This window comes from Schistocerca serialis, chromosome 4, assembly GCF_023864345.2.
Source record: "Schistocerca serialis cubense isolate TAMUIC-IGC-003099 chromosome 4, iqSchSeri2.2, whole genome shotgun sequence".
Classification (NCBI taxonomy): Eukaryota; Metazoa; Arthropoda; class Insecta; order Orthoptera; family Acrididae; genus Schistocerca; species Schistocerca serialis.
Genome location: NC_064641.1, coordinates 104817845 through 104845733, shown reverse-complemented (window position 1 = coordinate 104845733; position 27889 = coordinate 104817845). Strand labels below are relative to the sequence as shown.

Below are 27889 nucleotides of genomic sequence, written 5' to 3'. Positions count from 1 at the left end.
CTCCAACGCTTACAAAGTGCATAAATTCCTTTAGAAAAGAATTCTTTTGGTAGTCCGCGCAACCATTTATGCACCGCGTGGCGTACCTCTTCATAAGAACGGAACTTCTTTCCTCCCATTGCGTCTTTGAGTGTTGCAAACATATGGAAATCACTTGGGGCAAGGTCTTGTGAGTATGGTGGATGAGGAAGACACTCAAAATGCAGGTCTGTGATTGTTGCAACTGTTGTACGGGCGGTGTGGGGCCTTGCATGTCATGTTGCAAAAGGACACGTGCTGACAGCAATCCACGTCGCTTTGATTTGATTGCAGGCCGCAGATGATTTTTTAGGAGATCTGTGTATGATGCCCTGGTGACAGTGGTCCCTCTAGGCATGTAATGCTCCAAAATGACGCCTTTTTCGTCCCAAAAGAGAGTGAGCATAACCTTCCATGCTGATGGTTCTGTTCGAAACTTCTTTGGTCTTGATGATGAGCAATGGGGCCATTCCTTGCTCGCTCTCTTCGTTTCCGGTTGGTGGAAGTGAACCCAGGTTTCGTCTCCAGTAACGATTCTTGCAGGGAAGCCATCACCTTCTCTTTCAAAGCGCCGAAGAAGTTCTTCACAAGCATCAACACGTCGTTCTCTCATTTCAGGAGTCAGCTGCCGTGGTACCCAACTTGTAGACACTTTGTGAAACTGGAGCACATCAAGCGCAATGTGGCGTGCTGACCCATGACTAATCTGTAAACATGCTGCAATGTCATTCAGTGTCACTCGGCGGTTTTCCTTCACTTTGGCTTCAACTGCTGCAATGTTATGTTGAGTCACAACTCGTTGTGCCTGACCTGGACGAGGAGCATCTTCCATTGAAGTCACACCATTTGCGAACTTCCTACACCATTCGTAGACTTGCTGCTGTGACAAACATGCATCACCATACTGAACCTTCATTCGTCGATGAATTTCAATAGGTTTGACACCTTCACCACGCAAAAACCGAATAACAGAACGCTGTTCTTCCCTGGTGGAAGGCGCAAGTGGGGCGGTCACTTTATACTGATACTGCGACGGTATGTGTGCATCTGCACTATGCTGCCACCTACAGGCCATTCTGCACGCTGTTTGTAGCACACTTACCGACTTACAGGATAACGGCGCGAAATTTAGATTTATTATTACAAATTTAAGGTTTTCATTTGACTCACCGTCGTATAAATACATAGTGCCATAAATATTAATCAGTAAATACAGCAATAAGTAACAACTTTTTCTGTACAAATTGTAAGAAACTACATTATTGAGACAAAGTTTCCCTTTCGGTCTACTGCGTTATTGAGAGCATATTTTGCATTTGAGATCAGTGTTTCAGTAATAGTTTCCTATATCTTCGAATAGGCTGTACCGGCGATGTTATTCCGTATTTCTAGTGGACTTTGTTTAAGATCTAGAAAACGATCTTTCAGAAAATAACTGAACTGTAATGGCAAGTCCGTGCCTGCTGCAGTTTACAAGTTATTCTTTTCTTGTGGTACTTTGTAATAAGCGCTCCGCACGTCATATTTGTTTATCTGCTATCCTGTAGCGTATCAGTGTGTTTCCCATCCTCACTGACAGTCGTCACAGCTGCTGTAAAAAAATCCTTGGCGGTTTTGATTGCCTTCGAACACGTTAAAACACCTTGAAAATGTATTGTCTTGGATCGAGTATCGATTGACTTTGATATGGATAGTATGTTAACATGTTAAGTTCGTAGTAACCGCTTTTTGGTTTCCGTTATGATTTCCCTCTTCAGATCCTGTCCAACAGGTGGTAGTTGTTGCATGCCAGATATTTTCGTATTCAACATAGTAATCAGGATTACTTCACTGCTTGCAACGTACTTTTCTACTCACATTTTAGAATAGCCACTTCTGTAATCCACAGAATGTCACACCCGTTTACTGGATCTGCGGCGGTTAGCACGGGTGATACATAAGGACTGATCACTACACTCAGGAGCGAAAACCTTTCAGTCTTCTAGAACGTTGAATTCCACCTAGTGGGTGCTTCTTGCAGTAGTTTAGGTCTGATGGTTTTCTCAGTTCATCACTTGCTACGACACTGTTTAAACTACCTCGCAGTACTTTTCACTCAATGATCAGCCGAAGCAATCTGTCAGTCTTTCCATTAGATATTTTTTTCCTACCAAATTCAGCAGTCGGGCAAGACATGTTATGACTTTTCTTCCAAACGCTACTTCTGCTCTCTTAACGGACAAACTGACACTTTTACGAGACGTGTACAGAAATAGACTCGTTCAAGTGACGAAAAATTTATTGTCAGTGGTAACAAGTAGCCTTGTTTTCTTTTACCAATATATTTTGTCTTCAACATCGCTGTTACTGTGTCTGAAAGACTTTCGTATATTTAATCTCCAGCATTGGTATTGTGTGAATATGGACGACATCGAACAACTCTGGTACATACGATCCTTCCGCCCGCCCTCCTTGTTCGGTTTACGGAGGTACGCAGAAAGAAAGACGGAATAACTAAATTGGGGACGTCGTATGAAAAATATTGTGGAGAAGTCGATCCAAAGATTGCGTTTCATTGGCAGAACACTTAGAAGGTACAACAAATCTACTAAATAGACTGCCTAGACTTCTTTTGGATTATTGCTGTGCGCTATGGGATCCTTACAAGAGAGCATCGACCAATTTCAAAGAGAAGCAGCGCGTTTTGTATGGTCACAAAGTACGGGAGAGATAGTAACGAATATGATAAGTGAGCTGGGGTGGAAATAATTGAAACAAAGGCATTTTTCGTTAGGGTGAAGTCTTTTCACAAAATTTCACTGACCAGCTTTTCTAAAGTATTGTGTCGACTCCCACCTACGTAGCACGAAACGATCGTATTGCCGTGACCCGCCCCTCCCCGCCAAAGGGGCTGTGCGCACCCTCTGCCAGCATTTACGTGAGAAGTGCAGAGTAACCAGGTAGACGTAGGCCGGCGGTCTGACTGCGCAACCGCGGTCACTACGCGAGGCGTGTTTCTCACAAGGGAACCTCCCCATCGCACCCCCCTCAGATTTAGTTATATGTTGGCACAGTGGATAGGCCTTGAAAAACTGAACACAGATCAATCGAGAAAACTGGAAGACGTTGTGTGGAACTACGAAAAAAATAAGCAAAATATACAAACTGAGTAGTCCATGCGCAATATAGGCAACTTCAAGGTTAGTGTGAGCTCAGGAGCGCCGTGGTCCCGTGGTTAGCGTGAGCAGCTGCACAACGAGAGGTCCTTGGTTCAAGTCTTCCCTCGAGTGAAAAGTTTACTTTCTTTATTTCCACAAAGTTATGATCTGTCCGTTCGTTCATTGATGTCTCTGTTCACTGTAATAAGTTTAGTGTCTGTGTTTTGCGACCGCACCGCAAAACCGTGCGATTAGTAGACGAAAGGACGTGCCTCTCCAATGGGAAGCGAAAACACTTGATCGCAAGGTCATAGGTCAACCGATTCCTCCACAGGAAATCACGTCTGATATATTCTATACGACACTGATGACGGCATGTGCGTCACATGACAGGAATATGTTGTCGACCCACCTAACTTGTACAGTTGGCGAATGGGTAAAAAGATTCTACCTTGCCCGATTTAGATTTTCTTGTGTATGTGATAATCACTCCCAAAAAAGTGATGAAAACATAGAGTTTGTCACATAAACTGCAACAAATAATGCAACAGTTTCACAGTTTCACAGTCGCACAGTTTTCCCTGTGCTCTGTCAAAACATATGTTTTTAACGTTTTCAAATTTTTCCGTGTGTAGACCGTCACCCTGCATATGTCCAAGCAAATCTGAAAATGTCCTGGAATTTTGGAGTGCGAAGTTGATTATCTGTGGGTGCCTGAACTTTGATAATTGTCTGAAAATAAAAAATTAAACTTTTCACTCGAGGGAAGCCTTGAACCAAGGACCTCTCATTCCGTAGCTGCTCACGCTAACCACGGTACCACGGACCTCCTGAGCTCACACTCTCCTTGATGTTGCCTATATTGCGCATGGACTACTCAGTTTGTATATTTTGCTTATTTTTTTTCGTAGTTCCACACAACTTCTTCCTGTTTTCTCTATTGATCTGTGTTCAGTTTTTCAAGGCCTATCCACTGTGCCAAATTACAACTAAATCTGAGGGGGGTGCGATGGAGAGTTTCCCTTGTCAGTAGGAAGCCCTGAGTTTCCGCGAGTGTGGCCGGCCCTGTGACACACAGTGGCGTCGTGTGGGCCCTCGCCCCCCCCCCCCCCTCCCACGCCCCCATCACCCTGCAGTCTAACTTCTTCTGGGGCACTCCACTCCGCACGCCCACTCAATAAAACCCGAGGCGAATCGTGCCGCTCCTATTTGGATCTTTTCTCTCTCTTCCTCTAATTCATATTCGTACGTCAACGATGCTAGATAATTAACGTAAAGAGCTTTTTATAAGCGATCTATGTAGTACGTGAATTACATTTCATCGAGATTCTTCCGATAAATGTGTTTGTCATTTGTCTTTCCCACGGCTAGACTTCCGTTTTCGTTCTACCTTAAATCACTCTGGACACAAAATTGTAGATACGTGGAGGTTGCGACTGGTGCCATCGATTGGCCATCGATTGCATAATCAAATGATACCTGATGTCATAACTTATAGGAACGTAGCAGGGAGAAAATCGCCGTTATTTCGACAGGTTTTCACCTTGTCATTGTCAGGGGACGGGTGCAGCAAGAGAATACTGTGTCAGTAAATTTAGAATCTCGCTACGCAAAGCATATCCGGAAAGATACCACGCAGAGTCACTTTAAACACTAGCTCCACCAACCAAGCAGACATGACCGACGTCAGAAGTTACCGATAGCGAAGATTGATAACCACCAGGAGAGGCAGCTTGAACTCTGTCTGTGTGTTTTTTGGCAAAGGAGAGAGCATTCCTCGCAAAATTTAAGTAAAAGCCTGCATCTCTGTTATAAGGTTACTTGTTAATTTAATTTCAACTGGTTCCTTAATAAAGCCGCTCCAATAGCTGAAAGTACATGCCATAATCTCCGTGTTGTTATACTCCGTAGGATGAGGGGTACTGAGGAAAATGTTGTGATATAGTATATTTAGTCGGATGTTGTAAGCGTGTGTGACGCTTACGCCCAATGTACCGGTCCTCCACGGCCCTGATGGTATGACCAGCATACGACTTACCCGAGGTGGAAGGAATACGGTGGACACCCGCCTTATGAAAACCGAGGTCCCGAAAGGGCCCTAATTAGAGATGATGGTCGAAAATACATTTCACATCATGTTTCCGCAGAATGCGGCCAATCCTGTGGGAAATGCCGTAGATTTTGGCGGCTCCTCGTTGTTAGCATCTCTCACCCGATTCGTGGTTGGTCGATAGCACAACGAGCAAGACGCAGGTGTCAGTGATGCCGACGCATGTTACTCGAAGTCTGCCATAAGCAATTTGGCAGTAGTAAGTGACAACGGGCTTCCCATCACAACTCCATCTGTCTGTTCATAGTACTAGCTATTTAACAAAAAGTAAGTGAAAGTCCAATTCAGCACCAAACGTATCCTCAGTCAACCGTAGTGAACCAGACAGAGGGACACAAGTGAAGAGAGAGATCACATAAAATCTTAAGTAAAATACAAGGATCATTCAGACGCAATCGTTCTAATCGACGTAAGAAATCCGCCGAGTTCTTAATGTAATGCACACAGCGACCCACTAGTGAGATCAACAGTGTGGCAAAGTGATTTGCTACACGATATGTCGGAGCACCAGTGTCACAGTCGGGCGGAGAGGAACCTCTTCATTGTGGATCTTTGGAAGGCCATGTAATCTAGGCGGGACGGCACAGTAAGAATTAAGAATTGTGATAGTCCCCCTGCAACAATAAACTTTTCTTCAGGAGGCTGTTAGGCTTTCTCTCAAGAGTAACTCTGCGATATCATGAGTCACATAGTAACCACCGTATCTTTTGAATCTAATCCTGCTCGTCCAATACAACCGTAGCATTGCAGCTTGTCAGAAAGCAAAATAACAGTATCCGGGTCCACTCAGAGAGAACGTAAAGTAGCCCTCGCAGCTGCTGTTATATCACTCTTAAGTGAATGTTTCCTCAGTCAATACACAACATGCTTCTCTCCTAACCTCCTCGATAGCATTAGGAGGTAGTTGCTGCGTGTTGGGCAGAACTTATAAGATCAACGACCGATAAACGCTTAGGAATCAGTGCAAAATTTAAACCTTCCCCTAGCACGGATAAAGCTGGGCCGTCAACAGCTTTCTCCGTGTAATTAATCACACAACTTCGAGATACAGTATTGGACTCCGAGCCACGGAAACGTTCAGACTTTGCCGAATGCAGAGCAATTACAGAATGAAATTCCCAATCAGACTACGACCATGTAACACCGTCCAGCTAATCCAAAAAAAAGCCGAAATTTTTGAAGCAGTCATTAAATTAGCCGCAATAATTCCTTCGTGACAGAATGCAACTGTCGGCGATTATAATGGACCCTCCTGAGAGGGGACGGAAGTTGGGGGCAGCAGAAATACGTTTTAACGTGGGATCGGCACCGCTTGTCGTTCCAGGTGTGAGGTTTCGATGTTTACTCACATGGGCCTGAAACGGATTTTGCAGCATTTATCTTGTGGGTGAAGGAAGCCGTCCCACACAAAAAGTGCCCACGTCACGGACAGCAGCTGCAATGACGTTTGTCTTACATAGTGATTAGTCTCGTTGTTTTCACACTTCTGTTTGTTAAAGGTATATTTGTGTATTGGTAATGAGATATCTTAAAGAAATTTCAGCAAGTGAAGCTGGTTATCACAATACAGAGGTCGTGACGAAACACATCGAGTGAGTCTTTAGATGGCCTAGCGATAGAGCTTTCGCGTCAGAATAAGACTACGTATCGGAAATGAAAACCTCACATACACAATCGACGGACTGTCATTCGTACAATATAAACTCTACCAGCATTGTTGTTACCTTAATGCTGGTGCTACATTCTGACCTTTTGTAAGACGGACGGTTGCTCATAACGTGACTTTCACCGTTCAGTACAGGGCTGAGTGATAGCGCTTTGCGTTGACTTTCCGTGACAGTTAAACACTTGCTTGCGACATTCCGTTGACCTGTGTGAATCGACATCAAGTCGGAAACTAAGCGATTCTGGTTCAAATGGCTCTGAGCACTATGCGACTCAACTGCTGAGGTCGTCAGTCGCCTAGAACTTAGCACTAATTAAACCTAACTAACCTAAGGACATCACACACATCCATGCCCGAGGCAGGATTCGAACCTGCGACCGTAGCGGCCACGCGGTTCCAGACTGAAGCGCCTTTAACCGCACGGCCACACCGGCCGGCTAAGCGATTCTGGACTCTCGCTTTACACAGTATGCTCAGAAACACTCTGAAAAGCTTCCAAGTGTCTTGCAGGGTAGGATTTGCTGAGAAATAACTGTTGCCAGTTAATTAGCACTGAAGTCAGCCAATCGGGTCGTTGCGCGCGCAAATTCGAGAGGCCCGACAGATACAGTTAGTGTCAGTGTTATCACAGCGCACGAGAATGCTCAGCCTTCGGCTCGGGTTCGATCCTTACTACTGCCCCGTGTCGAATTTTTATATCGCTCTCTTGTTCGGTTTTAGGAAACCACACGAAGAACAGGTTTGGCGATACCGGCTCTGATAGGCCGCTTGAATTTGCGCCCGAAATGGTCTGACAGGCTAATTTCAACGCTAATTAACTCAGAAACGGCGGAACGTCTCGAAATTTTCTCTTTTTCCTGTTTTTTAGAGTAAATAACTACTGATGCCTGTGAAATACGTCATCTTCTCCGCTATTGACTGTAATGTTTTGTTTTTGAATACGAGATTGTAATTTGGTCTTGTAGGCTATCGGCAAGTGCTTGTGTAGCAGTTGTCAAAGATTTTAAAATGTGTAAAACTGGAAACAGTACATACAGCGATCGAATCAACAGTACCTCACCGTAAATAATAAATATTCGGCCATTGTGCAAACGAAGGGATATTCGAGGTTGTTCTCCTACGAATAATTCTAATATCTCTGTTTATAATGGCCGGATATTTATTATTTATGCTGAGGCACTATTCGTTCGAATACTGTACAATCGGTTGTTTAAACAGTAAACGTTGCAGTGAACGCCGGAAAGATTGCCCTTCAGAAAATTTGCTGCATTAGTCACAGGTTGCAGAAATAAGTATTCATACAGTAGGTGGTGACAAACTACGATGGTGTGTTGGGATAGTAAATCACCCACACCGCCGATACGATTAAGTACGATGATGTAGTGTCAGATAACCATGTTCTTGGTAATGAAGCTTACCGTATGCCATGAATCTATTTTGGGAAAATAAAATATGTTCCACTCCGCGCGGTCTACGACAGGGCAAAATGTATTCATACAGCGGACTACTTTCAACCAACCAAACAAACGGCTGACGCAGCCCAGGAGTGCATGCCACACTTGTGTAGTCGTGTGGCGGCCGTGAAGCAACAACACGTCGGACGTGGGTACCGTGGAACAGCAGAATGGGCCGCAAGGGGAAGGAAACAGCCATTGAGGAACGAAACATCGTTGTCACCCAATATCTTCAACACAAGTCGTATGCCGAAATTGCGAACATCATAGGACGAAGCCGAGCGACTGTGCAATCTATCATTAAGCGATATAAGGACAGGCATGTAGTAATAAACAGTGAACGACACAGTCGTCCACAGAAGCTTACAACAAGAGAGACCAGAATGCTTCTAAGAATCGTCAAGAAAAACCCGAAAACGACAGCGTCGGCACTGTCCTCATATGTACCTGACCACTTCCGAAAGGACATCACTCCAAGGGCGGTTCGTACCATTTTCAGTCGTTCGGGCAACAGAGGCAGGGTCCCGAGACGAAAGCCCTACATCAGCTTTAGAACAGGAAGTGGCGGATGGAATTCGCGAAACAGCATGTATCCAAGACAACAGACTTCTGGGATACTGTATTGTTTAGTGATCAAAGCAAATTTAATATCGTGCACAATGATGGTAGGATCTTGGTCTGGAGAAGACCGAATACAGACCTCGACCGAAACAACATTCAACCCACGGTGAAGCACGGAGGTGGTGGAGTGATGGTATGGGGCTGTATGTCAGCCTCCGGTGTCGGAAAATTAGCGTTTGTGGAGTGTACCATGGACAGATTTGTGTATACGAACATTCTCAAACAGAACTCACAACAGAGTGTTGACGCCTTGGGTCTTCCTAGAAATTATTACTTCCAACAGGACAATGATTCCAAATATAGGGCGCAAATTGTCCGGCTGTGGTTGCTCTACAACACTCCACACGCTCTTAAAACACCAGCTCAGAGTCCGGACCTGAATCCCATGGAACACTTGTGGAGTGAGCTGGAAACACGGGTGAGAAAACACGACATCCGTAGTAAGGCCTCTTTGAAAGAGGCTCTCCTTCGAGAATGGGAAGGTATCACGTCGGAAACTACAAGAAAATTGGTCCATTCCATGCCACGGAGGTTGCGAGAAGTAATACATCGGAAGGGTATGCATACGAAGTATTAAACATGTTGTGGCTTTGTTAGAAGTGTCATTTTTCTTGGTGTATGAATACTTAATTCCCAGCGCAGTAGAGAACTTGGCAGACATTTTTGTATTTTGTTTTGTTAAGGCTTGTTCATTCTCGTTTTATATACCAGCATAGCTGCAGTGACAACTGGCCAGTGTGTATAGTACATATCCAATTAGTGTTTTTGGTTTCGTATTGTCAATAAAGGCAGTTTACTTTTCCACGCTCTAGTGTAAGAATACTTATTTCCATTACTGTCTGTGCATCGTCATCATAAGTTATCCTTTGCCTCTCCATTTTCTGCGATCCATTGCTTCCTTCTTAAGGCTGGTGTATGTTGTACCGTCCGTCATGTCCTCCAGTATCTGGAATCTCTTCCTTCCTCGCTTCCTTTTCCCTTCTACATAACCTTCTAAAACTGTTTTTATCAGTCCGTCATTCTTTCTTAATATATGCCCAGTCCAATTTCTTTTTCTTCTCTTTATTACATCTAGTAACTGTGTTTTCTCTCCCACTCTTCTCAGTACCTCTTCAGTTTTTACTCTGTCCATCCACCTTATTCTTTCCATCCTCCGCCATGTCCAGATCTCAAAAGCCTCCAACCTTTCTCTGTGTTTCTTCCTCATAGTCCATGTTTCAGCACCATATGGAAGAACACTCCATACAAGACATTTTATGAGTCTCTTCCTGAGTTCTCTGTCCAGACCGCTGCAGAAAATTCTCCTTTTCTTATAAAACGCCTTTTTTGCCATTGCTATCCTTGTTTTAATTTCTGTGCTGCACTTCCAGTCAGTGTCTATCCTGCTTCCAAGATACTTAAAATTTTACACCTGTTCTAGTATTTCTCCATTCACCATAATTTTTATTTCCTTATTTCCTCCTAGTGCCAATAGTTTTGTTTTATTTGTGTTAATTTTCATTCCATATTTTTTTCCGTTAGTTTCAATGGTGTCCACCAAATCTTGTAATTCTTTTTCCCCTGTGGTTAGAAGGACTATGTCGCCAGCAAACCTCAAACAAACTACTCTTCTTCCTCCAATTTCTACACCTTTGTCATCTAATGAGCGTTGGTCAATCATGTTTTCCAAGTAGAGGTTGAAAAGAATAGGTGATAGACAGCATCCTCGTATTACTCCTTTTCCTAGTCCGATCCAGTTTGTACTTTCTCCTCTCACTTCAATTGAAACTTTTTGATTAAGATGTAATGAGTTTACAAGTCTTTTGGTTTTCCAGTCCACTCTCTTTCCCGTCATTATAGTCACCACCTTGTCCCAAACCACATTGTCAAATGTCTTTTCTAGATCGATGAAGCACATCTATAGGTCTCTTCCTTTTTTCAATAAACTTTTCTCCCAAGATTCGTAGGAGCCCTACTGCATCTCTGGTGCCCGTATTCCATCTAAAGGCAAACTGCTCCTCGCCAAGATTCTCCTCCATTACGTTTTCAAGTCCTTTATTAATTATTCTTAACATGACTTTGGCTGCATGTATGTGCGTACTATTCGCGAAAGCGAAGGTGAAGTGGGTGAGACGGCAGTGTTGAGCGGAATACTGCCTCGGGCATGGATGTGTGTGATGTCCTTAGGTTAGTTAGGTTTAAGTAGTTCTAAGTTCTAGGGGACTGATGACCTCAAATGTTAAGTCCCATAGTGCTCAGAGCCATTTACCAGTGTTGAGCGAAATGCAGCCGCCACAATGGCCACCAAGTGTGGTGTAGACGCGGGTGCACTTCCCTCGAGACGCGGCTCGCCTGTTGGCCGACGTTCACTGGTTCCTCCTCGATGCTGCTGAGGAGGGGAGCTGGCAGGCGCGTCGATCGCTGTGGCGTGGCGTGGCTTGATGTGTTCCGTTCTGTTCTGTTGCAGCACTGAAGGTGAAGCTGATGCTGCGGAGGCCCATCAACCAGCTGGTTGCACAGGGAATCATGCCACGTGAGTACCTACTTCTCTCTCTCTCTCTCTCTCTTGTATAGTGGTGGCGTGCCCATATCGCTGCAAAGACAGGAGCCGGAGGCTGTAAAGGGAAAACAAGACCGCTGAAGCGGTCGTAATGCCATTTAATCGTAGAATGCAGGCATTGACGTCCGGTATTTGCGATATTACTGATATTTGTCGTAAACGTATAAGGTCTTGGTCCGAGGCATAATTCTCTGCCTAACGTTTCCTCTTCCAGTGCAGGAGACAGTCGTCACAGTCTCAGACAACCTTAGCAAACCGGGGACGGTCGGCCTATGCCTGTCTACATCGCGGACTCGCGCCGTCGCGGCTGTGGAGCTTGTAGGGGCAACAATTGGCTCTCTTATTTACCAACGGGGCCCACAACTTGTGTAATTTTAATCTTCCTCCTTTTCTGTTAAAGTTCTTGTTGTGAAACTTCCTGGCAGATTAAAACTGTGTGCAGGACCGAGACTCGAACTCGGGAGTTCCAGTGTCGGTCCGGCACACAGTTTTAATCTGACAGGAAGTTTCATATCAGCGCACACTCCGGTGCAGAGTGAAAATCTCATTCTGGAAAGTTCTTGTTGTGCTTTTGAATTTCTGTGCCCCCTCTGAATATCCTAGAACGGTAATTGATTAGATCTTGCTAAAATCACAGGATATATAAAGATACCATAAAAATTCAAAAGCACAAAAAGAACTTTAAAAGAAAAGAAGGATTGAAATTAGAGAAGTTGTGGGCCTCGTTGCTAAGTAAAAGTAATAGGGTCGACTCTTCCCCCCTATAAGTTCCCACAAGTATACGTCGGTACGACACCGCGATCTAGACAGTGGTCTGATGACGTCACTAACCGACCGCTGCGCGGACACGTACAGACTGTTCCGTTTGCTGCGGTTGTTTGAGACTGTGACGACTTTCTGATGACGTCTCCGGCATTGGAAGACGAAACGTCAGGCAGAGAATTAGGCGTCGGACCAAGGCCTTACGCGTATAAAACAAATATCAGCAATAACGTAAATGCCGTTGCCTGCTTAAGACGAGAGCGCCGAGGCTCCAAAGCCGCCAGTAGAATAGAGGGACACGCGGGCGCAAGGGCACGCGACGGCAGGGCGAGCACCGGCTCCCGCAGGTGTCCGTCCTTGGTACCCCAGTCCCTTGGACTCGTATTGCGAAGTACCCTGGACCAACGCCTCACCTGGCGCCCCCACATCGATGACGTGCGTCGAAAGGCGATAGGGCGGCTATGCTGCCCCCACCCACCTCCGCCGACTCCAAACCGTCCAAAATCGGGCTCTCCGGCGTGCCCTCCACCTCCCTTTCGACTTCTCTACCCAAGAACTCCACATCCTGGCCGAGGTGCCACTCCTTCACTTTCGCATCCTTTCCGCAGCCGCTTCCTTCTACCAGCAAACCCGTCACTCTCCCAATCCTTTAATCCTTTCCCTGGGCACCCGTGTCCACCGCCTGGCCACCACCCGCTGTCCTGACCTTCTCTTCCGCCCCCCATGACCCCCCATTCACTAGCCACCTTCATTTCATGTCACTTTATCTTCTCATATTATCGCTCCATCTCATCACCACGTCATGACATGCAGCCCCCCCCCCCCCCCCCCACGCTCCCCAATGTCGGCCTAATCCTTACAGGCCCTTCCCTTCTCACTTCTCCATCTGCCACTCTCTGACTTCTTTCTCTCTCTCCCCCCCCCCCTCCTCCCCCGCCCCACTTCACCCTCTCATGACTGTCTGCCACTGCCGTCACCGACGCCGCCACGAAGATGAGGCCAGGACAATTGCCTTTCGTTTTCATTCAACTCTTACTGTCCCTCCACCTTTCCTTTAATCTGTTGTTTACTTGTAAGTTACCCGCTAGCCAACGGACCGTTCGTTTTCCTCACCCTCTCACTGTCCCTTCTACTGTCCTTTCATCTGTCATTTTTAAATACTACGCCGGCCAGTAAATTGGGCCTTCCGTTTTCCTGCTTCTTCTACTATCCCTCTAACTATTCTTTCATCTAAAAAAAAAAAAAGAAAAAAAAAACCAGCATAAAGCCAAGTCCCACTCAGCACCATCATGTAATTTCCCCCACAACACATCAAGCCAGAAGGAGAAGCGCCCTAGAGCAACACCGACTTAAAGGCAGGCCTCGGCGCTTGGTGGTGACGTCACGTTAGTTAGGCACGGCGAACGCCAGGTCTGTTGCAGGCAGAACGCCTGGGCGTGCTTATTACTATAAATCTCTTATTTTTGGACAAAATGTTTGATATTGTTTTGGATTCTGCAGTTTTATTTAGGTGAAAGATTTTCTTACTATCGTAAAGCTACAAATGAAGATCATAGTTCTGAATTACTGAATCCTGTTAAAACAAACGTAGATCAATATGAGAAGATGCTTTGCCCCATTGCAAGCTTCGGAAATTTTACATTCAAGTAACTGTATGTACTTGATCCATTTTGTTATCGAAACTTACCCCAAAGCCCTCACAATTAACTCGTTTCTTTTATTTATTTATTTTCGTTTGATATCGTCACTGAAAATGTGAACGAATTTACGTGTGTAAATGCCCAACTGTTGCCAGTCATTAGATTACAGTCTTTTTCAACGAAAGGAATTCTAAACAGGAAACAAAATAGCTTCATACATCGAAAATACTACTGAGCTTCAACTTTTTTAAACATGCACATTAGAAAAGATAAATGTTTCCCTCTTGCAACTGAAAGGAGAAACTTTATAAGATAAAAAAATTTTATTTGATAAAACAAGTATCTCTCTTTTGCCTCTTCTTCTGTCCCCCACCCCCTCCCCCAACGTGTACAATCGCAAGATATTTCATTAATATTCAGTGCTCCTCACCGCATTGTCAACCAAGACACCTAAAGATGAGCGCCAATATGTTCACAGTTTCTTGTAAAAGCAACCCAGTACAAACGTAACTTCCTGAGATTTACAAATAAGGTAAAGAAGCACGAATTCTGTTGCTGCTGAACCATGAAGTTGTTTTTGTATGTCAATCCTTAAAACAGGTGGAAATTTAAGTTCAGGAGTACGTAATTTGTTAAGAAGTGTAATGAATTGCACAATTAATTGATTGCAGAAATCTCTCAGAAGAATGTGTGTTGGTCAACTACTGCCAATAGTTTCACATTTTCCTGTGTCAGAGAGAGAGAGAGAGAGAGAGAGAGAGAGAGAGAGAGAGAGAGAGAGAGAGAGAGACACCACCATTATGAGTATGCCTGCAACAGACCTGGCGTTCGCCGTGCCTAGCTGACGTGAAGTCACCAACAAGCGCCGAGGCCTTCCTTTGAGTCGGTGTTGCGTAGAGGCGCTAGAACTTCACCACCTGCCGAGGTTCAACCCTCAGTTATGTGCGTCTGCGTCTTCAGGGCGAGCACGCGCGCGCGTCCACCGTCCACTGCAGCCGGTCGCGCCGAAAGCACCGAAGTGGGGAAAGAAGGGCAGCAGTGGCGCGTAGTGCGGGGGGCGCAAAATCGTCAGATACTCGCACAGCTGCACGGGTAGCACTGCACGGTCGTTGTGAGGGTCAAGCGTGGCACGGGCGTTCACCGGCGGCCGGATGCCGCTGGTCAATCACGCACACATTGCGCTGCCGATAACAGGAGCCGGCAGGTGGGTGTCCTCGTTATAGAAGACCGACGAGCTGCGGTGGCAGCCGTTTCTCCGGAGGTCGGTCTGAGTGTCCGATTTGCAACGGACGTGCAGTGCTCTTCATACACTTGTACCGTTCTTCGACGAATTTCCGCTCCCCGCACTCCTTCCGTTCTGAGGGCAGGCACCACTTCTCTTTACTCTCGTTTCGAAGCATCCACTTGCTCTCTCTGCTGTCACGCGGGTGCGGGCCTCAGCAGTGTAATTGGGATCACTTCGTCTCCCCATTTGGCGTTAATATGACACTTCTGTCTTTTCCTGTTGTCATTGTTTTCGTCTTCTTTGTGTTTATTTGAACTGTAGTAGATTCGATCTCTAGTGCCACTCCGTGCAGCTCTTTTCCATGTGTGCCTAAAAGAACGTATCTCGGACACCGTATTCTTCGACCACCGACCCCTCCTCCCCACCCCCTCCTCTTGACCATTAGTAACCAGAAGCAGTACTCTACATCTCCTAAAGGTTGAAGAATGTTGGTGTTAGCCCGCCCGGTTGGCCGTGCGCTCTAACACACGGCTTTCCGGGCGGGAAGCAGCGCCTGGTCCCCGGCACGAATCCACCCGGCGGGTTTGTGTCGAGGTCCGGTGAACCGGCCAGTCTGTGGATGGTTTTTAGGCAGTTTTCCATCTGCCTCGGCGAATGCGGGCTGGTTCCCCGTATTCCGCTTCAGTTACACTATGTCGGCGATTGCTGCGCAAACAAGTTCTCCACGTACGCGTGCACCACCATTACTCAACCACGCAAACATAGGGGTTACACTCGTCTGGTGTGAGACGTTCCCTGTGGGGTCCACCGGGGGCCGAACCGCACAATAACCCTGGGTTCGGTGTGGGGCGGCGGAGGGGTAAAGTGGACTGCTGCAGTCGTTGTGGGGTTGTGGACCACTGCGGCTGTGGCGGGGACGGAGCCTCTCCGTCGTTTATAGGTCCCCGGTTAACATACAATACAGGGTTATTACAAATGATTGAAGCGATTTCACAGCTCTACAATAACTTTATTATTTGAGATATTTTCACAATGCTTTGCACACACATACAAAAACTCAAAAAGCTTTTTTAGGCATTCACAAATGTTCGATATGTGCCCCTTTAGAGATTCGGCAGACATCAAGCCGATAATCAAGTTCCTCCCACACTCGGCGCAGCATGTCCCCATCAATGAGTTCGAAACAATTGTTGATGCGAGCTCGCAGTTCTGGCACGTTTCTTGGTAGAGGGGATTTAAACACTGAATCTTTCACATAACCCCACAGAAAGGAATCGCATGGGGTTAAGTCGGGAGAGCGTGGAGGCCATGACATGAATTGCTGATCATGATCTCCACCACGACCGATCCATCGGTTTTCCAATCTCCTGTTTAAGAAATGCCGAACATCATGATGGAAGTGCGGTGGAGCACCATCCTGTTGAAAGATAAAGTCGGCGCTGTCGTCTCCAGTTGTGGCATGAGCCAATTTTCCAGCATGTCCAGATACACGTGTCCTGTAACGTTTTTTTCGCAGAAGAAAAAGGGGCCGTAAACTTTAAACCGTGAGATTGCAAAAAACACGTTAACTTTTGGTGAATTGCGAATTTGCTGCACGAATGCGTGGGGATTCTCTACCGCTCAGATTCGCACATTGTGTCTGTTCACTTCACCATTAAGAAAAAATGTTGCTTCATCACTGAAAACAAGTTTCGCACTGAACGCATCCTCTTCCATGAGCTGTTGCAACCGCGCCGAAAATTCCAAGCGTTTGACTTTGTCATCAGGTGTCAGGGCTTGTAGCAATTGTAAGCGGTAAGGCTTCTGCTTTAGCCTTTTCCGTAAGATTTTCCAAACCGTCGGCTGTGGTACGTTTAGCTCCCTGCTTGCTTTATTAGTCGACTTCCGCGGGCTAACCGTGAAACTTGCCCGCACGCGTTCAACCGTTTCTTCGCTCACTGCAGGCCGACCCGTTGATTTCCCCTTACAGAGGCATCCAGAAGCTTTAAACTGCGCATACTATCGCCGAATGGAGTTAGCAGTTGGTGGATCTTTGTTGAACTTCGTCCTGAAAGTGTCGTTGCACTGTTATGACTGACTGATGTGAGTGCATTTCAAGCACGACATACGCTTTCTCGGCTCCTGTCGCCATTTTGTCTCACTGCGCTCTCGAGCACTCTGGCGGCAGAAACCTGAAGTGCGGCTTCAGCCGAACAAAACTTGATGAGTTTTTCTACGTATCTGTAGTGTGTCGTGACCGTATGTCAATGAATGGAGCTACAGTGAATTTATAAAATCGCTTCAATCATTTGTAATAGCCCTGTATATACAATACAATGTTGGTGTTACCTTTTTCTGCACTTTCCACTAATTCTGTCTACTCGGTATTCGCTCCTTTTAGTCTTACCGAAGCCACTCGGTTGAGCTATCGCGACTTTACAAGCCATTCGGCTTTCCACTCAGTTCGTGTTTTCTTCAGTATACAGTGTGTTTCAAAAAGGACTGTACAACTTTAAAAATTTATATAAATTTATTGAAAGAATGTTTGTAGGGAAACGCATAAAGTTCTTTTACCTTAAGCTAAAGACGTTATATGTGGCTTACTTTGAGTGTCTTGCACACATCCTCTTGGAAGTCAGTTTCTTCCCAAACTCGCTGTAGCATTACAGGTGTTACTTGAATCCCCATTTTAAAAAATCGAGTGGTGTCAGGTCAGGGGAACGTGGGGACCATGCAATTCGCGCATGACGGCCAATCCATTGACCTGGAAAGCGGTCACTGAGAAAACCCCGGACGTCAACCAGATAGTCGGGTGGTGCACCATTTTGTATGAAGTAAATAAACATTTCGTTCTTGGTCATCCTCATCGATCTGTGATATCACAAATTGTTGTAACGTATCCAGGTACACTATCCCGTTGATGGTTCTCTTACGGAAGAAAGGGGCCGTCAGATGTGCTTGGACGACCTGATGATTTCCCACGTCTTATCGAGCACCCTGTTTGTACAAAACATTCATGCCTGTCGTAAATTATTGGCCTACTAAGAGGATCTTTAGCGTACCTGGTACGGAAATTACGCTAAACTGTTGTCGCCGACTTCGATTCTTTAGCCCGCATCTCGTGGTCGTGCGGTAGCGTTCTCGCTTCCCACGCCCGGGTTCCCGGGTTCGATTCCCGGCGGGGTCAGGGATTTTCTCTGCCTCGTGATGGCTGGGTGTTGTGTGCTGTCCTTAGGTTAGTTAGGTTTAAGTAGTTCTAAGTTCTAAGGGACTGATGACCATAGATGTTAAGTCCCATAGTGCTCAGAGCCATTTGAACCATTTGAACTTCGATTCTTTAAACCAAAACACAAAGCTGGGCTCGGATCCAGTGAAGGCAGCCTTCTTTAACGCAACTGTCGCTAGCGCTCCGTACGGTTCGATTCGGCATTAGGCAACTACGTGGGACAAAACTTGATGTATTTCCCCACAAATTGACACTACAACCACCTCTGTAGGTACTATGAATTAATTTTTATGAATTTTGAAAGTTTTAAAGTCCTTTTTGAAAGACCCTCACCTCGTGATGACTGGGTGTTGTGTGATGTCCTTAGGTCAGTTAGGTTTAAGTAGTTCTAAGTTCTAGGGGACTGATGACCATAGATGTTAAGTCCCATAGTGCTCAGAGCCATTTGAACCATTTTTTGAAAGACCCTCTATTTGTGTGCTCTTCCCGGTTGACGTTGCGGAAAGCTTTCTTCAAACCTATGAAACACAAATGGGAGCTCTTTTCTTTGTCGACAAATCTCTCTTTTGTGTCGGATCCCTTGTCCCTACGTTTCTGCTAAATCCAGTTCAGTCCTGAGCCAATTTTCTTTTTCTTTTGGAATAGGTAGTGTCATTGTGTTTCTGTGGATTATAAAATGTTTTATACCTTTAAGACAGAGTAGAAGGTGGTAGTGGGGTCAGAGGCACGCTGCCCATTTCGCGGCGTCTGTTGCAGCGCTGAAGACGCCGCCGGCGTTCCACGAGCAGCGGCAGAAGCTGGAGCGCGCCAAGATGGGCGACCTGCTGAAGGCGAAGATCCAGCAGCGGCCGGCGCGCCACGAGCTGGTGCGCCAGCACATCCTCGAGGCCGACGTCGGCCACGTCGACCCCTCGCTGGCCGAGCGCCAGCGCATGCTCAAGAAGGCGCGCCTCGCAGACTCCCTCAACGACCAGCTGTCGCACCGGCCGGGGCCGCTCGAGCTCATCAAGAAGAACATCCTGCACACCGACGAGCCCATCGAGAGGGCCGTCAAGGGTGAGCACCGAGCGCTGCCACTGGCTTGGCAGTGCGAAAATAATAAACAAAACTTCATATATTAGCATCGAGTCCACAGTTTCCAGAGATTCCTGGGCTCAGTGTCGGCACTCTTGTTTGCATTTAAGCTTTATAGAGGTGGGGTAACGATGGACAGAGGTAATTTGTAAAATGTGACTCTGAAACACCTGCAACAAATGGACCAAATTCGATATATCTGTCTCGTGGCTCAGGAAGTAATGTCCACGGACCAACGTGATCACTTCCCCTGTATAGAAGGACAAACACCATCTTGGTCACATTAATATTCCATTGGAGACCGGTTTCGCCCATCGCTCAAGTTAGTTAGTTAGTTGGTGGCGTGTTCCATTGATCAATCGCACGGTACGGTAGCCATTATGTGGAACGTGTCAAGTGCACAAGAAATGCTTATATGAAACAAGATTTTTTATTATGCATACATTACAATACAGAATTAAGGATTAATATTTCTATTCCGTGGCTATGCAATGTCGCTTCAGTTGTGCGACTGGACCCCTAGATTTCCTCTCAGAAAGGTCACACAGTACGTAGTAATCGAAGGAAAATCGGACTATCGAAACCAATTGCAAAGGAGTTAGACACGATATCTGAACGGTGCGAAAAGTGGCAACTATCTCACAGTAATGAAACGTGTGAAGTCATCCACATGAGTACAAATCAGAATACATTAAATTTCGATTAAATGATAAATCACACAAATTTAGAGGCTGTCAATTCGGCTACATACCTAGGAACTACAATTGTGAACAACTTAAATTGGAATGATCATGTAGATAATATTGTGGCGAAGGCAAACAAAAGACTGCGGTTTATTGGCAGAACACTTAGATGATGCGACAGGTTTACTAAAGAGACCGCCTACACTACGCTTGTTCGTCCTTTGAAACAGTATTTAGGTTAGATTAATTATTCATTCCATAGACCCATAAAAGAGGGAATCCTCCTGGGTGTCGAACATGTCAGATAAACACATTACAAAATTGTAATCTCAGATCATCTTGAGATCCGTTAATCACAAATTATTGTGGTCATCAGTTGGCGCCAACTAAAAATAAAATAAAAGCTGACCTAGTGATGCTTGTCTTTTTATATACACATGACATAACTACTTTCTGAAAAAAAAAGCACTGTGGGACTAGAAGACTTACAGGTGGGAAGAGGAAAGGGGTGACATTGTGTGTGTGAATTCACGTGCGTGATTTATGGGTGTGAATGTTATGACACGTGACAGTAATCGAAAATAAGCAATGTTCGTGCCGAATTCGCAATGATGTTACGGGGTTGATTCGTTACAGATCGAATGACATTTCATCTCGTGGCGTGGCGTGGACTTAGGTGTTGAAAGGGAGTGACCTAAAAATAAATGGGAATGACTTGTCAGTAGCCAGACAGTGCTGAGCAATCAGCCAGGTTCACATAGTTGTTTATAATAACGCGTCATCTACATACTTGGCAAACGATACCACCGTCGGTATTGAATACAGCACCGAAGAAAACTGCTCTGCAGTCTACAAGGAGCTTGGACTGTATTCCTGTTGGCAGTATTTTTACCTGCAGTTATTAGAGTAACTGTCTGTTAACTTAGTAGCAGGGGAGGGGGCAAAGTCTCAGACTCATTGTCAGGAAACAACAATGCATTTGCAGCATTACTATTAACAGAAGACAGCAGTTTTACGAATTTAACTGCCACGAAAATGATTGCCTAAGGTTTCCACGAAATAATCATTCTTAATATGAAGTCCAAATTCCAGTAATGCTCGTTGACACTCTGCCGCCTTGTCAGTGGGTGAGAGCAGGACCTGCGCAATGAATTGAGGATACGAGGTACACGATATTTAGGGGAAAAAAGATATGCAATTCCTAATGAAGCGAGAGCGAGCGATACGCTGATGTAAACCTGAAGTGACAGACGCGGAGACAGGACCAGGCGGCCACGTGGCGTGGCTCGCTCTCATTGTATTGTTAGTCTGCGTCTCACTCTACGTACCAGCAAGACCTGCACTGGGAGCAGCGAGGGTGGGGGCCGTGGCAGCTTAATACTCTTACTGGTCACTGTTCTGGCTACGTTCAAACGCGGAAAAGCTGCTACTAAACTACAATGCACTGCACTGAAACCCATCTTTGGTGACGCTGCGTAAAAGAAAATACATGAGCTACTGCTACACAGAAGGTGTGCAGGCAGCCACCTGTGTATCACTCCTGGGTCATTCCGCGTCAAGTCGCCTGATTTCGAGACATTTTCCTGCTCGATGACCACGGATTTCGATGAAATTTTATGGGAGCAGTGACAAAGTTTGACTTTCGTCAAAGCAGTACTGGCCGAGATGTAGGCATTTGTCTCACTCCGTGCACGACTTTGCGCAGAGCGAGGGTGAATTTCTGGCGACTTTGAGCTGCTATATCTCGGGCAATATTTTGTTAAAACAAATGAAATTTTTGCCATCTTGTATAGCTTTATTCGTTCGCTTTAGAATAATAATGAAAAGAATATAAGCAAAATCGGTACCCGAAAAAATGTCAACATTTTGTTTCTTATATCTCAGAGGCTAAAGGTGTGACGAACGCGAAACTTGGCATGTTTCAAGGTTCCAGATATAAAGTGTCTTTAGTGTACCACTCAAATTAAGTGCAAAGTTGAAGTTTTTGTAAAAAGGTCACAACTGTATTTTCCACCTGGTTTTGCAAAAGACTGTGTGTTCTGTAAAGCTTTCCAAACTACGCTCATAAGAAAGATCATGGTTTGAATCGCAAGACAAATTGTATGTGATTATCCAAGGCGGGATAACAAATCTAGATAATCTTGAATCGAAGTTGGACGCGAAAATGGCGGCACAAGAAAATGTATACTTCTGATTCTTGCGTGTCGTGAACTAAACGCATGCCGAAAATGGAACTTAATACGCAAAAGCTCGGTAGCACAGGGTTGTGGAAAACAAAATTTCATTCACTTACTATTTCCCAGTTACCTACAAATCCGTCGAAAAGATGATAATTTTTGTGAAACGGTCAAAATAGGGTATATGTGACACTTCCTTTACAGATATGTTGGAGAGTAAACCACCATTCCACCAGTAATGGGGGGGGGGGGGGGGGGGGTGTAAGAGGGGCATAAAGCACGTTGTTTCCAGTGACACTGATTTCAAAGCTTCGATACAAAACGGCATTTGCAAAACAAGTGTCACATATACGCTATTTTGACCGTTTCACAAAAATTATCATCTTTTCGACGGATTTGTAGATTATTGGAAAATAGTAATTGAATGAAATTTTGTTTTCCACAACACTGTGCCACAGAGCTTTTGCGTATTAAGTTCCATGTTTGGCATGCGTTTAGTCCAAGGGATACAAGAATCTGAAGTTTACATTTTTTCGTGCCGCCATTTTCGCACCCAACTTCGATTCAAATTATCTAGACTTGTTACTCCGCCTTGGATAATCATATACACTTTGTCTTGCTGTTCAAACCACGGTCTTTCTAATGAACGCAGTTTGGAAAGTTTTATATAACATAGTTTTTTGCAAAACCAGTTCGAAAATACCGCAGTAGCGGCCTTATTACAAAATCTTCAACTTTGCAATTAATTTATTCGGTATTTGAAAGTGGTACATTAATGACACTTTATATTCGGTACATTGTGTCGTTACGTTACTACAAGCCAAGTTTCGCATTCTTCATATCTTTAGTCCCTGAGATATAAGAAACAAAATGTTGACATTTTTCGGGCGATTTAGCTTAAAATTTTATGTCCGAATACGGCTCGTCAAACCCTTTTCACTATTATTCTGAAGCGAACGCCTAAAGTTGTACAAGATGGCGAAAATTTCATTTCTTTCAACAGAATATTGCCCGAGATTTAACAGCTCAAAGTCACCAGAAATTCACGCTCGCTGTGTGCAAAGTCGTGCATGGAGAGAAACAAATGACTACATCTCAGCCAGTATTTCTTCGACGAACGTTAAGCTGTATCAGTGTTCGTTGTGGACATTTGCCAATGTTCTCATAAAATTTCATCGAGATCTGAGTTGGCCGAGCAGGGAACCCTCGATGAGTTGACATAGAATGGCTCTCTCTGATGACAGCTATTCTGTTTCTCAGTAGACTGAGGTGTGCCACAACTTCTCTGTAACGCTGCAAATGATAACAGTATAGACTGCCACTGGTCCTAAGTGTTGGTCCACATGTTAGCGTCTGACAAGCAAGGACCACACCCTGACGAATAGCGATTGCGACGAGCTTCTTCACACTAGTCGGGCCCACTCGAAAGTGACACCTGTCAAACAAGGTTAAAGGTCTTGGCATAGAACTCGTTTTGAACCATATAAGATTTCATAACATAAATTAAATTTTAGTTATAAAACTTATTCCCAAGAAACTGATGGAATGATTTTGATTCACCACAGATATGGCAGAGGAGAAAAAGTCACTGGTAACAGGGCAATGATCAAGTGGTAGAAGGCCTGTGTTAAGAACACAGTAAATTTCCGTGAGCATTTTTGCAATTGCAATTTCTGCTTAGTCTTTGGCAAGAGATTGAAAAGGATCATGGCTTTTTATTATTGTGAATGTTGAGAAACACAGTGATAAGCATACGTGCCTACGAAACTTTGATGATATGTCTTTGATAGTCCCTTGTTCACAGCAAATTTAATTTTAACAATGTAAAAATTTTGTGACCGGTTTCATTCACTTGACAAAAAGCAAATAATGTTCCATACCTGTGATTGGAAGCCACACGCACGTTTAATTGACTGTTATCTGTCCATTTCACTTAGGAAGAGCTTATCTCCTTAAGTTTATTTGGAGTGGAAACGAGAAACAAACCAAAATAAAAATGCACCTCCATGTTACGGCCTAGAGGGCCACGCAATTGCACCCTCTAACACAAGGCATTATTTGATGCGATACAGAAGGACATGGGCTCAGCATACTGCCCTCCCGACCATTGTCAGCTTTCTAGGCCTTGGAGCCACTACTTATCAATCGAGAACCTCTTCAGCTGGACTCGAGGAATGAGTGAACCCCTTTCCAAAGACTCCCACTAAGGAAATATGACTTGCAGCACCATATATGAAATCTGGGCCCTTTGCATGACTGTCAGACATGCTGCACACTCAGCTACAGAGAAGGTCGTAGTGTATCTTGAATGGATGCAAATCACAAATTCTTTGCTTTCTTGGAAAATGTTTTGCTAAACAACATTTATTTGATTTTGAGTGGTTTGATGATTCCAGCTGGTCTGAGGCAGATCCTACATCACATTTGAATTCAGTCCTTTTTAGGTAACGGAAGTGTAGTTACATACGCCAATTGACAAGGGTTACTTTCGAATGGCTCTGGAGTAGTGTGCCAGAGAGCATCGATTGGGTGATCAAAATGAAAAACAGCCACCGAGGGTGCACACATCTCGTGGCTAACCCATCACGTCTTGTCACTTTGCAGAGGGCGTGATCCCATTCAAGGCGACATGCGAGGGCCAGCTGACACGGCCACAGCACCCCAACCGCTACGTCACGTTCGACGATGACTCGCAGAGCTCCGAGGGCGGGCAGTCGCCGCCACAACCGCCCCCACAAGGGCCCTCGCTACACGCGGCACACGATGTACTGGAGGCAGCGGCAGCCTCGGCGGGCATCGTGACGGTAGTGACGGCGCCTGCCTCCGCCGCCGCGACCATAACCCTGGCCGACCTGTGCGTGACCAGTCCGCTGTCGTTGGGCTCCACCACGTCAAGCCTCAGCCCGCTCAGCTCGGTGGCGTCACCGGCACCCGCCTCTGCCGCTGCTGTGCCGCCCCCGCCACCTCCTCCACCCCCACCTCCCGCCCCCGCACCCACTGTCGTGGCAGCACTGACACCCCCACAGACTCCGCAGCCGTCACCGGCGCCGTCGCTGGCCTCGGTGCTGTCACAGGCAGCACGCTCCGATGCGCCGGGAAAGGACAAGAACCGCAAGAAGTCGAAGAGCAAGACGCAGCCCAAGACGCGGCCCATCAAGTTCCACGAGTACAAGGGCCCGCCCAATGCACACAAAAGTGCTCACGCCAGCTCCTCACCTGTTGAGACCTCCTATGAGCTCCTGCTCCAGCAGCAGCAGCTGTTCCTTCAGTGGCAGCTCGAGTGGCAACACAAGGTATGGACAGTAGAGATCAGGGACAGAGCTAGTGTGAGTCCAGTGTTGAGGGTTGTGTACATTAGGAGTAGAGTTACACTGTAATGTCACTGCTATACTGGCTTCCTTCCTTCCCGCTACAGTGTTGCAAGTACGACTAGTCTGAGAACAGTAGCGTCACTGTCGCTACATATGTGTTGATTCGTTCCCTCTTACTGGAGAGTGCAGCAGTGTAAGAATACCTGTTAGTTAGTACAGAAGTCATACTATATCTCTGATGGGGAAAAATGACTGATTTTCAGGATCAGATGCCATGTATGTAGAGGAGCTAGTGGAAGGTGGGTTACAGAGTTATGAGTGAGCAGGCAGGCAATATGTCTACTCATTAGAGATGAGAAATTAAGTCTGTATACTCACTTTAAACTCCCCTTTGGGTTTTGTGGTGTCACCTCCAAACTTGCCACTTCTTTACACTTGGAGACTGACCTTGCCAGTCTCTTTCTCTGGTCATTTAGCTGAAAACTTGTCACTTGCATCTGTTGTTAAGTACAAGTGGAATTCCAGATTTATAAGGGCTCTAGGATCTTGAGAGAGAGCAAACAAACAAGTGTGCATTGGGATGAGAAGAGGAAAGAAAAAAGTGACCCTAAGTGAATAACCAATCCAGTAGTGACTGTCAGTTTGCGACGGCTGAAGGCTTCATTGCAAGGAACATCACAGTAGTCGATCACTTAACAACATGGGATACTACTCTTTGTTACTTAAATCTTTTCTGAAACTCAAGTTGTCACACAGGGAACATCACTCTACTGTCATTTTCTGCAAAATTTGCTGTAGATGTTTCCTCACATGTGATTGACAATCAGATTATTCACTAGAAACTTGCCATCACTTAATGCCTCCTTTTGTGACACTAAAACATTCACACTAGCCCACTCATAATGATAATCACACTGATCAGAATTACTTCACATGCTGTATTTTCGAAATTATTGTTATTTCTTATTGTAATTTATGCTTTGATGTATGTATAATGTAATTAGTTTTACTGAACAATTTTTATTTTAAATAAAAGTTTGATATTTAACATTTTTTAGTACTTATACTATAAAAATTTCAATACTACCAAGATACTTTTGCTATAATGTTGACATGTACTTATTGAAAATACTGAGCTTAGGCTGATTATAGAAATGTTTGATTTCACCTTTTTATTATTTTACTTGTGTCAGAAACATACATAAAACATAGTTTATGCAAGTTTTGACAGATCAACACAGTTTATATAATTTTTGACCAAAATTTGGTCCCTTTCAGTGCATTTTATGTTGCCTAGGTCTTCTTCTGTGCAGGTAGCTGGAAACAGTCAACACTGAAGCATATGTTGAACAGTCTATTCTTGCCCACAGTCACATTTGGTTTTGTTTTCTTCAATGAATCTCTATTTTGCCAGGTTAGCCCGCGATCTGCCCACTCCTTACCTCTGCCTTTCAAGAACTTCCAGACTGGCCAATTCTTACCATGACCAGGGGGTAAAGATCCTGACAATTTTTCCAACCAGGAGGTGGTTGTTAGGTTTTCTGATGTTCTGAGGAAACTATTCCTTGACCTTAGTCATTGTGGGTAGAGTTGTTGCCCATGCATGGGATGTTTTTTCTCCTGCTCCAGTTTTGTTCATTCCCTATTTGCTGCTATTTCTCTTCGAATAGGAAGTGGTCCAATTCCTGTAAGGTGGTAGAGCAATTCAACTGGAGTTGACTTCAAGCAGCCTGTTATAATTCTGTATGCATCACTTAGGGCAATATCCACCTGTTTGGCATGTGTTGACTGATGCCGAACAGAACAGGCATGCTCTGCAGTGGAGTAGCATAATGCCACTGCAGAAGTTTGGATGGTTTCAGTTTGGCTGTCTCACTGTGACCTGGCCAGTTTTCTCAGTATGTTTTTCCTGGTGGAGACTTTTGATTTGAAAATCATGCAGTGTTTTTTGAATGTTATAAGTCTGTCAAGTGTTATTTGTAGGTATTTTGGAGTGTCACAGTGTTCCAGTTAAATACCTGACCATTCTGTCTTTAACTTGCAGGTGGTTTACCTATTTCTCAGATGGAAAGTACACACTTGTGTCTTTGATGGGTTTGGTTTAAGCTGTGTTATTCTGTAGTATTTTGACAGATCTTCAAGAGCACTCTTTAGGGTGATTTCTGTTGAATTGAAGCTTGTGCTTTTGGTTTCCAGAGGAAGATCATCATCGTACAAGAAGCTCCTGCACTTGGGGACTACAAGTTGGTCATTAATATATATATTGA

The 27889-nt window shown here is 45.1% G+C and overlaps 1 protein-coding gene across 4 annotated transcripts in view; it reads left to right on the top strand.

Moving 5' to 3' along the window:
- Positions 1 to 27889, top strand: part of LOC126475181 (myocardin-related transcription factor A-like) — a 108360-nt gene that overhangs the window by 35507 nt on the left and 44964 nt on the right. For all 4 annotated transcript variants that reach the window (XM_050102822.1, XM_050102821.1, XM_050102820.1 and 1 more), the window contains exons 2-4: positions 11453 to 11518; positions 19134 to 19433; positions 24916 to 25604. In XM_050102822.1, the coding sequence (XP_049958779.1) occupies positions 11453 to 11518; positions 19134 to 19433; positions 24916 to 25604 (1055 nt within the window). The remainder of the gene's footprint in view (positions 1 to 11452; positions 11519 to 19133; positions 19434 to 24915; positions 25605 to 27889) is intronic.